This window comes from Lepidochelys kempii, chromosome 6 (genome assembly GCF_965140285.1).
Source record: "Lepidochelys kempii isolate rLepKem1 chromosome 6, rLepKem1.hap1, whole genome shotgun sequence".
Taxonomy (NCBI): Eukaryota; Metazoa; Chordata; order Testudines; family Cheloniidae; genus Lepidochelys; species Lepidochelys kempii.
In genome coordinates, this window is record NC_136385.1 from 12,484,220 (window position 1) to 12,497,369 (window position 13,150).

The 13,150-nt window shown below is 55.0% G+C and overlaps 1 protein-coding gene across 3 annotated transcripts in view; it reads right to left on the bottom strand.

Annotated features, from left to right (window-relative positions):
* SPTB (spectrin beta, erythrocytic) overlaps positions 1–13,150 on the bottom strand; it is a 133,750-nt gene that overhangs the window by 66,706 nt on the left and 53,894 nt on the right. For 2 of the 3 annotated variants that reach the window (XR_012159281.2, XM_073346701.2), the window contains exons 3-11: positions 12,770–12,921; positions 11,247–11,420; positions 9,815–9,906; positions 9,187–9,267; positions 8,667–8,782; positions 7,625–7,737; positions 3,142–3,329; positions 2,145–2,262; positions 703–861 (exon numbers count right to left, since the gene is read on the bottom strand). Coding sequence is in view for 2 of the 3 variants with exons in the window: in XM_073346701.2 (XP_073202802.2) it covers positions 703–861; positions 2,145–2,262; positions 3,142–3,329; positions 7,625–7,737; positions 8,667–8,782; positions 9,187–9,267; positions 9,815–9,906; positions 11,247–11,420; positions 12,770–12,921 (1,193 nt within the window). In the remaining variant the exon portion in view is untranslated. Of the gene's footprint in view, positions 1–702; positions 862–2,144; positions 2,263–3,141; positions 3,330–7,624; positions 7,738–8,666; positions 8,783–9,186; positions 9,268–9,814; positions 9,907–11,246; positions 11,421–11,877; positions 12,732–12,769; positions 12,922–13,150 lie in introns of those variants that run through there. The other variant, XM_073346702.2, reaches the window with a different exon arrangement.

Here is a 13,150-nt window from a genome sequence, read left to right on the forward strand (position 1 = left end):
GGGGCCAAGGGATTTGGAGTGTAGGAGTTGGCTCCGGGTTGAGCCTGGGGCAGGGGGTTGGGGTGCAGGACGGGGTGCAGGCTCTGGGAGGGAGTTTGGGTGCAGGAGGGGGTGAGGGATCAGGGTCTGGGAGGGAGTTTGGTGTGGGAGGGGGCTACAGGCTGAGTTTGGAGTGCAGGAGGGGGTGCAGGGTCAGGCTCTGGCAGGGATTTTGGGTGAGGGGTGCAGGCTCTGGCTGGGGCAGGGGGTTGGGGTGTGGGAGGAGGTGAGGGGGGCGGCACTTACCTTGGGCGGTTCCTGAAAACGACTGGCACATCCCTCTGGCAGCGGCTCCTAGTGGCAGGACCAGGGAGTCTCTGTGCGCCACCCCTGCCCGCAGGCACCACCCCCCGCAGCTCCCATTGGCAGCAATTCCCAGTCAGTGGAAGCTGTGGAGTTGGTGCTTGGGGCGGGGGCAGTGCGCAGAGACCCCCTCCCCCTCAGGCCGCAGGGTTGGTGCTGGCTGCTTCCGGGAGTGCCACGGGGCCAGGGAGGGCAGGGAGCCTGCCTTCGTCCCACTGTGCTGCCGGACTGTTAGTGCCCAAAATCTCCCAGTCTGGCTGCAGTAGCCTCTGGGAGACAGGGCCTGATTCTGGGAGACTCCCGGTGAAACTGGGAGGGTTGGCATGCTGTGTCTCCCCACCCACAGCCCGCGCCCCATACCTGGGCCAGCAGGCGCTGGTTTTCGCTCAGCCACGTCTCCCGCATGGCCGCCTTGCGGTCGAAGCGCCTGGCCAGCTGTTCCAGCTTCTCCTGCCGAATAAGCTCGTTCCTCAGGGCCAGCTCCCGCTCGTGCTCCGCCTTCTCCAGCCATTCCCAGGCCTGCCCAGAGGCATCACAGGAAAGAGTGAGGTGCCACCGGGCATGCGAAACCAGCTGGCAGGCCCAGAAAGGGCTAATAACGGTCCCTACAGACAGCCCATTGCAGCACCAGCCAGAAAGCGTTCTGCTCCCCTGCTGGCTGTCTCCCCCAATGGCCTTTGGCCCCACGGGCCTCTTGCTGCTTCAGCAAAGTGCCGGCCGGCCCCGGGGGGTGAGATCTCCCCTCCCTTGTAGCCGCACTGAAATCTATACTGTATCTCTGTATTTACATGGGAAACGATCGCTGAGCCCTAAGGAAATCCAGGGAAGCACACGCGTAATGTTAAGCGCCTGTTTAAGTCCCCCTGGCTTCAATGTGAGCTTGCAGCGTGCGTCCTGAGCAGGGGGCTAAGTGCTCTGCTGCATGCAATGCCAACTGGCCCTTCCCCTTGGGTGTATGGCGACAACCGGGGGCAATGGGCGAGCTGCAAAACGGGCATCCAAAGCGGAGTATAGCCAAAGAGTGTGGTCAGCAAGTGAGGACAACGTGGGGGGGAGGCCCCCCACCCATTCTGGACTGCATCTCAGGACCTGTCTACGCTGCAATCAGAACTCACGTGTAGCTTGGATCTAGCTAGCTTGGGTGCAGACAGCAGGGAAGCAGCATGGGCTGTGTGTCCCCACCCAGGCCAACCTATACTGCCACTCCTCTGCTGCTATTTGCTAGATCAAAGCTGGCTGGGTACATAGGTGCCAACTTCTCCTGGCACCGGTGGGTGCTTGACCCTCCTGGCTCCGGCCCTGCCCCAGCTCCATCCTGCCCCACCCCCATTCCTACTCCTTCCCCAAAGTCCCTGCCCCAACTCCGCCCCCTCCCTGCCCCTATTTGACTCCTTCCCCAAATCCCCACCCCTGTCCCGCCTCCTCCCCTGAGTGCGCTGCGTTCCTGCTTCTCCCCCTCCCTCCCACAGCTTGTTACACTGCGAAACAGCTGTTTTGCGGTGGCAAGTGGTGGGAGGAGAAGCAGGGACGTGGCGCTTAGGGGAGAGGCGGAGGCAGAGGTGAGGTGAGCTGGGGTGGTGGGGCGGGCCCGGGAGCTTGGCTGCCGGTGAGTGCAGAGCACCCACCAATTTTTCCCCATGGGTGCTCCAGCTCTGGAGCAGCCACGGAGTCGGCGCCTATGGCTGGAGAACGTCACCACGAGGTGCAGTCACTCCTCTGATTGCAGTGCAGCCGTCCCTGAAGTGACCACGAACCCCCACCCTAAACCCCCGATGCTGGTGGGAAGCAGGAGTGCCAGGTACCCGGTTGATGTCGGACACGAGTCTCCCTTCATGAGGGGTGTACGCTTTCTGATTGTTAGCTCGCATCCGGGACTGGATGGTGAAGAGCAGAACCTCGAGATTCCCCTTCTCCTGGAACCTGCGTGGTGAAAGGGAGAGATTATAGACAACGGGCGGACCGAGCCAGTCCCTTTCATGCCATCACTGAGGGACAGCATGTTCCAAATTCATGCCCCTGGCAGCTCAGTCCCCACAGCGCTTATGGCATCTGGTGTCAGTAACAGGCGGGCTGATCAGGGCTCAGGGCCAGGCAAGCCAGAAGGCAGACCATCTGGGTGATTATGGGGTGAACTTACATGTGTTTCCACAGGAGATAGATAATGTACCACTGTGTGAGGCATTGGTAGGGCCTCCTCTGGAATAGTGTGACCAGTTCTGGTCACCCAGACTCAAGAAAGATGAATGCAAACTGGATCAGGTGCAGAGAAGAGGTGGTAACACCTGGAGTGGAGACTCAAGCCCAGCCAGCCCCACAGCACAGGAGCTGCAGGAGCCATCACTGTGGGGTGAGTGCGGGCAAGACCCAAACCCTGACACCCCTGGAGGGCAGGATGTGACCAAAACCACCCCACAGCCTCCACCCCCAGACTATTTTACTGGGTCATGACAGGCCATAAACAGTTACAAACAGATCCTGAGCCCATAAAGGTTGAGAACCACTGCTTTGGACTTCGTTTCAGTAAAGAATCATTATTAAGAGAGGCAGCATGGTCTAGTGGGCAGAGCACTGGCATGGGAGTCAAGTAGAGCTGGGTTTGATTCCCAGCTCTGCCACCAACCTGTGCTGCAACCTTGTGGGGGTCATGGTCACTCAGTGCCTCAGTTTCCCCACCTAGACCATGCAGATAAGGCTACCTCCTTTGTACAGCTCATTGAGCGGGATGGATGAAGAACACTTTAAAGACAGCAGTGACGGCAAGTACAGCAGAGCTGGCTGCGTAACCCAGGAGCTGCTTACTTGGGGGGCTTTTCCACGGTGCGGTAGGTGCTGAAACACTGCAGCTGCTGCTGCACCCCCATCAGGGAGTTGGCAAACTTGCGGCTGTTGAGAACGGTGATGGTTTGCTCGATCCAGGTTAGTAAGTCAGAGGCCAGCCCTCCGTACCTCTCAATCATCCTCTCCGTCTCCATCAAGTGGTCCATCACCTTCGAAAAGCAGAGGAGAACAATGAACACTGGCAGCGTCTGTGCTCCTGCATGAAGGGACCCTCTCTGGGTGCATGTGCCCAGGGAGGGTACACAGGGGAGCCACCGGGCCATACTGCTACCGCTGGCCCCCCAACATCCCAGGCCAGAGCCCTGACCACCAGGCCGGGCTGGGCTAGGGCTGGGCCTCCCACATCCCAGGCCAGAGCCCTGACCACTAGGCTGTGCTGGGCCAGGGCTGGGCCCCCCACATCGCAGGCCAGAGCCCTGACCACCAGGCTGTGCTGGGCCAGGGCTGGGCCCCCCACATCGCAGGCCAGAGCCCTGACCACCAGGCTGTGCTGGGCCAGGGCTGGGCCCCCCACATCGCAGGCCAGAGCCCTGACCACCAGGCTGTGCTGGGCCAGGGCTGGGCCCCCCACATCGCAGGCCAGAGCCCTGACCACCAGGCTGTGCTGGGCCAGGGCTGGGCCCCCCACATCGCAGGCCAGAGCCCTGACCACCAGGGCCTGCTGGGCTGGGCTGGGGCTGTCTCTCTCTCTCTCTCTTTCTCGCTCCCTTTCGTTTTCTCGTGGCCCTTGCCGAAGGGGCTAGCTGTTGTGCTGCTGTAGAATATAAACAAATGCCGAAACTGGGATCTTTTTCACAAAAGGGAATTGGTGTTTCCTGGCCAGGCCCCATCCTAACCCCTTGGCTTCCAAAGCCGGGAGAAGAGACTGAGTTAGGGCCCTGGGGGCTTCGAGACAAGGGGGATGGAAAGTGCTGTTGGCGGGTGTGACGTTATTGACATGAACTGTGACCGAAGAGATCATTGTTGCAACCAAGGTCATATAGTGGCACCAAATCTTGTACAAAGGAGGTCCCCTAAGGTGTCTATGACAAGGTTATGATGTGCTGGTTATGATTATGCATGTATCATTTTTGTATTTAAAGTTATAAGTATTGGCTCTATGCTGTCTGTATTTCAAACTTGTGCTATGTTTCTGAGTGACATCCCAGACAAGTTGGCATCAGCACTGCCTAGCCAACTTGATGGCCCACTAAGGACCATCAGCGGTACAATCGACCCATTGAGAGAAGTCATAAACACCTTGTGACTCAGCAAGGCATGCAGGGACATGCCTATGCACAGAACGCTAAGGTTTTTCCATGCCATGTGCTGGGTGGCTTGTATTTGGAACAAAGGAAGCACAAGCCATGTGGCAAAAGGACTATAAAAGGCAGCTGCAGCTCCTCCATCTTGTCGTCAATCCTGCTTCTTACCTCTGGAGGAACTTTGCTATACTGAAGCTCTGCAGGAAGGACTGAATGACCCATCCCAGCTGTGGATGTTCTCCAGGGACTTGATTTGAACCTGCAGTTTATTCTATCACTGCTACAAGCCTGAACCAAGAACTCTGCCATTACTGTATGGAATTGATTCCATTTCACCAATTCTAGCTCTCATCTGTATTTCTCTTTTTATGAATAAACCTTTAGATTTTAGATTCTAAAGGATTGGCAACAGCGTGATTTGTGGGTAAGATCCGACTTGTATATTGACCTGGGTCTGGGACTTGGTCCTTTGGGATCGGGAGAGCCATTTTTCTTTTTCTGCGGTATTGGTTTTCATAACTATTCATCCCCATAAGGAGTGGTGCTGGCGGTGATACAAGGGAACTGGGGTATCTGAGGGAATTGCTTGTATCACTTTGGTTAGCCAGTGGGGTAAAACCGAAGTCCTCTCTGTTTGGCTGGTTTGGTGTGCCTTAGTAATAAAGGACACCCAGCTTTGGGCTGTGACTGCCCTGCTCTAAGCAATTTGTCCTGAACTGCTACTCTCAGTTGTGTCCTGCCAAAGGCAGCATCATTACAGCGGGGGGGTGGGGCCGGGCCTTAAAGAGGAACATGCTGTTCCACAGATTCATAGGCCTTAAAGGTCAGTAGGGCCCATTCAGGGCATCCAGTCTGAACTTCTGCAGACGATGCCCGGGAGCATCTCCCAGTGATCCTTGGGCTAGCCAAGAACTCAGGGTTGAGCCAGAGAGGGGCTTTCAGAGATACAATCCAGCCTGGATTTACAGACACCAAGTGATGGAGAACCCAGTACCCCGTCCCATCCCATTCCATCCCATCCCTGGGTCTGATTTTCCATTGCTTAACTCCCCTCCCTGTTAAGAATTTGCACTTTCTTTCTAGCCCGGATTTATCTAGATTCCACACCCTGCTATGGGCTCGCCTTCTGCCTTTCTGCCTCCTGCTAGCACGAGGAGCCTCTGCTGGCTTATCCAAGAGGAGATTAAGAGGCAGCTGGTTCATGCCCTATAAGTACCGATTTGTACAACCCTTAGAAGACGCAAGAGCTCGTGTGTACCACACTTTGGCATACACTGCTTTGTATCAACGTCTTGGGCTAGACCTTCAGCTGGCGTGCACCCACTTACTCCAAAGGAGCTAATTCACTCCAGCTGGGGACCTGGCCCTTTGAATTAAGGACATGTCTCTGATCTAAATTGGAGCAGGCCTGGGAGATCCCTGTGGAGGAGGTGCTGTGATACAGCTCTCCAGAGCTATGTTTTGGTAGGGTCTGCTTGGTTTCCATTGCTTGTGCATATTTTATATGTTTTCTGTGAACTTACATAATGGCTTTCAGCTCAGTGAAGCCTGAAAAGAAGAAATGGAAGGTCATGGCACAAGAGAAGGCTCAAACCAAATGTAAAATTGCGGAACTGTTAACTATGGTTTGTAAGTAACCTGTCCTTTAAATCAGCTTCTCTATCCAATGACTGGAAGACAGCTAATGTAATGCCAATATTTAAAAAGGGCTCTAGAGGTGATTCCGGCAATTACAGACTAACGTCAGTACCAGGCAAATTAGTTGAAACAATAGGAAAGAATAAAATTGACAGACACATAGAAGAACATAAATTGTTGGGCAAAAGTCAACATGGTTTCTGTAAAGGGAGATCATGTCTTACTAATCTATTAGAGTTCTTGGAAGGGGTCAACAAACATGTGGACAAGGGTGATCCAGTGGACATAGTGACCTTAGATTTCCAGAAAGCCTTTGACAAGGTCCCTCACCAAAGACTCTTACGAAAATTAAGTTGTCTTGGGATAAGAGGGAAGATCCTTTCATGGACTGAGAACTGGTTAAAAGACAGGGAACAAAAGGTAGGAATAAATGGTAAATTTTCAGAATGGAGAGGGGTAACTAGTGGTGTTCCCCAAGGGTCAGTCCTAGGACCAATCCAATTCAACTTATTCATAAATGATCTGGAGAAAGGGGTAAACAGTGAGGGGGCAAAGTCTGCAGGCGATACTAAACTGCTCAAGATAGTTAAGACCAAAGCAGACTGTGAAGAACTTCAAAAAGATCTCACCAAACTAAGTGATTGGGCAACAAAATGGCAAATGAAATTTAATGTGGATAAATGTAAAGTAATGCACATGGGAAAAAATAACCCCAACTATACATACAATATGATGGGGGCTAATTTAGCTACAACAAATCAGGAAAGAGATCTTGGAGTCATCGTGGGTAGTTCTCTGAAGACGTCCACGCAGTGTGCAGTGGCAGTCAATAAAGCGAACAGGACGTTAGGAATCATTAAGAAAGGGATAGAGAATAAGACGGAGAATATCTTATTGCCCCCTTATATAAATCCATGGTACGCCCACATCTTGAATACTGCGTACAGATGTGGTCTCCTCATCTCAAAAAAGATACACTGGCATTAGAAAAGGTTCAGAGAAGGGCAACTAAAATGATTAGGGGTTTGGATCAGGTCCCGTATGAGGAGAGATTAAAGAGGCTAGGACTTTTCAGCTTGGAAAAGAGGAGACTAAGGGGGGTTATGATAGAGGTATATAAAATCATGAGTGGTGTGGAGAAAGTGAATAAGGAAAAGTTATTTACTTGTTCCCATTATATAAGAACTAGGGGCCACCAAATGAAATTAATGGGCAGCAGGCTTAACACAAGAAAAGGAAGTTCTTCATACAGTGCACAGTCAGCCTGTGGAACTCCTTGCCTGAGGAGGTTGTGAAGGCCAGGACTATAACAGGGTTTAAAAGAGAACTGGATAAATTCATGGAGGTTAAGTCCATTAATGGCTATTAGCCAGGATGGGTAAGGAATGGTGTCTCTAGCCTCCGATTGTCAGAGGGTGGAGATGGATGGCAGGAGAAAGATCACTTGATCATTACCTCTGGGGCACCTGGCATTGGCCACTGTCGGCAAACAGGATACTGGGCTGGATGGACCTTTGGTCTGACCCAGTATGGCCGTTCTTATGTAAGGGCTCCGAGCTCACCTTGCCAACCCGTTTCCCTTCCACCGCCAGAACCTTCATCTTGGAGAAGTAGTGGTAAAACGCCACCACATAGGTGATGATGGATTTCTCATCGGGGTTCTCCGTGAAGACATCTGCACAGCAGAGAAGGCGAGAAAGCAGTGAAGGACTTTGGGACAAAAGTGCTGGCTTGAAATTGTGAGCAGTAGCCTTGTGATGCACCGATACCGAGCCCTAACACTAAACCGTCATCCCCAGTCGTGTGTGCCTGAGCATCCCGCTGGGATGGAGTCACCCACACGCGATGGCAGATGCAAAGTGAGTTAAAACAACCCTGAGAACATTCCATGGCACAGCATCTGAAAGCGGCCCATTTTCAAAAGCAAAACCTCTCTCGAAAACACCGCTGCAAGATCTCCTTTCCCTGAAACCCAGGGTTGTGGTAAACGTGAAATTCCTGCCATTGTTCTGATAAAAGATTTCACCAAAAGTGATCCTTTCTGGGAAGCCCATTGACTTCGTCTTGGGTTTACACTTGTTCTAAAAAGGCCAAGCGGGAAACTTACAGCGCACCGGCAGGCTGCAGCTTTTAAAAGAAGCACTCATGCGCCCTGTGCAGAACATTCATACAAAGATTACAAACTAACAATGGCACCCAGCTCTTGTCTACCACGTGTCCTCTGTAGAGCCCAAAGCGCCTTCCAAAGGCAGGCAGAGCATCAGCCCCATTTTTTTACAAATGGAGAAACCGAGGCACAGCGGGGCCATGACTTGCCCCAGGTCACCCACCAGTCCCAGGAATAGAACCCAACGACCCAGTCCAGTGTTCTACCCACTAGGCCACACTTCCTCCCTAGCATCACAGGAACTTGCAGATGGGGGACGGTGCACTTGACACATAACTAAGGCATTGTTTCATTTTTAAGGTGGCCTTTAATATTTGGCGCTAAGCTGTGCCATGCAGCTCCGACCCTGTGCGAGGGCAGGGTGAGACAGAGTCGAGTGCATTGCAGTAACCTCGGGGGGCGGGAGGGGGTGTACATGGGAGCCAGGGGGCCCTTACCTTCCGGGTCGAGGAGCTGGGTGATGCCCAGCTGCCGCTCTGCCACGCTGAAGGCATGCTCCAAGTTGTGCCGGGCGTTCGAATGCTCCAGGTTCTTAAAGTCGATCAAGTCGGACCTGATAGTGCAGAGGAACTTTAAGGTCTGCACTAGGTGAGCGGAATGAAACGACGTGTGGCAAGGCACTTTCAAAGCTGACAGCCTGGCAGCTCTCTGGGTTCTTCTCCAGCCCCCAGCAGTGCAGTATCTGGGCGCCTCACAGTCCCTAACACATCTCCTCGGCAGCAGGGCAGGGCTATTATCCCCACGGGGCAGAAGGGAAACTGAGGCACGGGGCCTAAGTGACTTGCTCGAGGTCACCCAGCAAATGTGGGGCAAAGCAGGGAACTGAATCCAGGTCTCTCAAGTCCCAGTGCAGTGCACAAACCACTGGGCCATCCTAGCCCCGGAGCCCACCCTAATGACGGGAAAAGGGGTTGGTGAGAGGAGAGCAGCTAGCTAGGGTGGTGATGGGGCTCTTACCTGTGCTTGTGGATCAGGGCATTGAAGGCCAGGCCGTCCTTCCAGCTGGAGGTGAAGTTGGTCACATTAACGTGGGGATAGCTGCATGACAAAGAGGAAACACTCACCCTCCAGCCCAAGCACTGAGCTGGGTGTGGCTACTAAAAGGCAGGTCTAGATGGGTGTTTGGCCTTCCCCCCTGTGCTGTATGGACGCAGGCTGTGGGAAGCAGGGCCAGAGTGCTGTCTCAGATACGTGCATGGAAATGCAGAAGAACCTACCAAAAGCAAAGGGGAGCCAGGAGCCTGAATCCCAGAGGGGGCCACGTGGGAGATCCCAGCCTTACCATGTTTTTCAGCACTAGACCCAGATACCATGTACTTCTTACGCTGCCAGGAACTTCTTGCAAGGCCAGACGCGCCTAGCAAGCCAGAGGGCCACTAGACCATTCGAGAGATGTATACCCCGCCTGCTGGTGCCAATGGGATTCGTGTGCCCATTAGATTATAGGAACTCCAGATGCTGCTCTGATTCAGCAGCCTGGACTGGAAAATGCTGGATCCCGTAAGCCAGACTCGTGTGGCCGGTCTGCTTCTGTTGATGCTGGGATGGGGACGTTTGTTAGCTCCTAGCATTAGCTGGCTCGTACCCCGCGGTCTTCATCTGACACCAGAGCAGCAGCGCTTCCTTGGCAGAGCGCGTCTCGCGGCCTTCCGGAGTCTGCACGATGATGTCTTCGATCTGAGAGAAGAACAAAAAGCATTCCAGAATGAACCCGAGCCTACCGTCGGGATACGGCACAGGGGCTTCCCCCAAGGCAGGAGCTGTCTAGCCGTCTTAGGTTCATATGTGCCCAGCTACTCGGGAGGTCCTGGGATTTGAAATCGCCAGGAAAGGCTGGCAGAGGCAGAAGACTTTTGTGTCCTGAGCACCCCAGGGCTGGGAAGCCAGCTCTCCCTTCTGCCCAGCACCCCTTACAGGCAGGACTTTCTGTCTGCCTCCCGCCCACACTCCCTGCTCCTCAAGGGCTCTACCAGGGCTCTGCCCCGGGAGCAGCTCAGCAAGCAGACGGCGACTCAGCCTGGCCCCCTGCGCCAGCCCCACACCAGGTGCAGTGTACACCCCTGCTGTGCCGGCCCGGGGGCAGCCCTGGGCAGCAATTTCCTAACAAAACAATTGGAATTTTTTGTCAAAAAAATGCTGATCCAGCAAAACTGAACCATCTTGCAGGGACGGGCTGGAGGGAGGCGACGAATTTCTCAACTCAAAAACACATTTAAGAAAAGAAAAACAAATTGGGAAACAGCTTGGGTCCCATTTCGACATTTGAGAGGTTTCGGATTTGTGGCTCGAAAGGACGTTTTGTTTGGAAACTCAGAGCTAGTGACAGTGCACAAAACCTTTCTGTTTCACTGAAAACGGTCCAGATGGAACAAAACGTGTTGACGGTTTTGGTTCAGGGCCGTTTTTTGGCTTTTCGGTTTGTGAAAATTGTCAAAATTTGGACTCTTTGCCCCGATTTGGGATGGGAAAAATTCCTGAAATCTCAAAAGGTTTCACAGGATGGGAGACGAGGTTCCCTCCCAGCAGCGGCACCGGAACAGGGAAGGCCTGTCTCCCCCCTCCCCCCCACGCACTTTTTACCAGCCAAAAGGGCGAGCGGGGGAGGGGGGGGCACGATGAGTGAGTAGGAGGCAGGGCCTTGTGGGAAGGGGCAGAGCAAGGGCGGGGCCTCAGGGGGAAGGGGCGGGGCCTCAGGGGGACAGGGCAACACGAGGGTGGGGCCATGTTTCAGGTGCCAGTGGCCCCCCCACTTTTAGGAAGCTTCCACAGCTCCTGCCTCCCAGCTGCCCTCCCTCCCACTCGTGTCCATCTACAAGGGACGGGCATGGGGAGGCAGTTCTGCGAAGGCCGCTTCCCTCTCTGAAACGGGGAGCTGGCACAAGGGAGTAAACGGGTGCCTAGCGCCCCTCATTCTGTGCCCCCGGCTCCCTGCACACAGCACAGCCTGGCCGCCAAAAGCTATAGCCGGGGATGTGCCCATGGCCCTGCTCTCCAGCTGGGCTCAGAGCCAGGCCTACCTGGAAGCGGAGGATGATGGTCCAGATGAGGCCCAGCACCAGTCGGTGGTTGCCGTCCACAATGTCGTGGGAGCCCATGTTCTCCAGGTGCACGTGCTTCTCCTTGAGGAACTGCAGCGCCTTGTCCACGTTCTCCAGGCAGTGGATGCGCATCCGCCCCTTGGTGGGCTTGGGCTGGGGGACGACAGATGATGAGCCAGTCACCCAGGGCGCACGCAGCCACCAGGCCTGGTGCAACAGTGCCCCCCAGTCGGCTGGAGCGGGCAGACGCCAGTGTGATACAGAGCCTAGAAACTAACCTGGGTGGGCAGAGGAAACAGGCTGGCGCAGCCCTCCCTGCTCCGTTCCCGTCAGAACTCACCCTTCCCAGGTGGCTTAGAGAATGTATTGCACCCACGCATCACTGCTGGCCTCGGTCACCCCCTTCCCTGCAGCCTGGAGCCCTCCCCTGCCGTCCTTGTATGCACCTCAGACTTTGAACAAAGGGATTCAGCCCAGATCTATAGGGGCTTCTGCCTATGGACAGTGGGCCTGATCCTGGGCTGAGGAGATGCGGCCAGCCACACTGCTGGTGCAAAGCAACACCCGCCCCAGTCCTGAGGGAGGATCCTGGATGGGGCAGAGCACTCACCTCAACCCCCCCGCCAGCTCAGATGGTGACGTATGGGAGGGGCCTGCGCCTGGACTCCTCTGCCCTCTGGCTATTCCCACCAGGGACAAATACTGGCGGCCGGAGTTGGCTCAAGCAGCCTTTGGGGCCAACCCAGCATGGAGCCACATGTGGGGCCGTGCAAGAGGCCATTCCGCCACCTTCCTCCGTAGCTGCAGCAGGGACTCTGGCCCAGAGAGTTTAAAGCAGCAAGCCCGGCGCTGGAAGCTGCAGCGGGGCCAGGGCTGGGCACACACAGCCCAGGAGAGAATGTTTTCCAGGGCACGTTCACACGCACTGACCACCTGCACTCCTGCTCGTCACTCCTTGGCCGCTCTGCTCAGGCTGCTCGCAAGGGGCCAGCTTGAGGGTGGCTTTTGTGGGGCAGGCATTTGTCCATGGATCCCGGGCGGAGAATCCTCCCCACCCATCTCTCAGAGGCCATGGAACGCTCCTCCACTGACAGATGGAGCCGCTGGTCATTTCCACCCAGGCCTAGATTCCCACAGACAGGGACTCCCATGATGCACTGCCTCCCCACCCCAAAACGGGAGACGAAGGTGCATCCTCGGGATGAAGTCCCACCGCGGAGCCTGGAACATAGGAGAGAAGGGGAGTGTGGGGCACCTGGACTACAACTCCCACATGGCACTGCGGCGGTGTTTCCAAATCCAAATATTTCTGCTTGTGGTTTTCCACCGAGATGTCGAAGTTCTCTGCAGCAAAGCAAAGCATTTCCAGACCGGCTCTGCTGCGCCCTCTGAGACAGCCACCTTTCAACACTGCCTCTTTCGACAACAGAGGAAAGGCTCGGCACAGTAGGTGTGACCTGTGTCACAAGGCCCAGCAGAGGGGAAGAAGGAACGGAACTCACCAGGGGCTCTCCCGAAAGCACTTCCAAGAGCTTGATCAGCATCCGCCCGTCTCGGAGGTCCATGTACAGATCGGAAATGCGGCAGGTCATGCGAGCGAGGTGTGAGTTCACCCACTTGGTGAAGGTTTTCTTCTGCACGGCTTCCCGCTCATCTGCAATGGGAGAAAGGCCCACCGCCCCACTGCAGAGTCCCGCACCAGCACCCCAGAACAGGGAGCAGAGAAACAACTGCCCCGAGCCCCGCGGACCTGGGCCCTGGGTCAGGCATGCATTCCCATTCAGGAGAGCACATAGGCATGCGCTTAGCTTGAAGAACATGCTCAAAACCTATGCATGAAGCTTGTGCTTCAATGCTTCCCTGAACTGAGGCCATGATACACC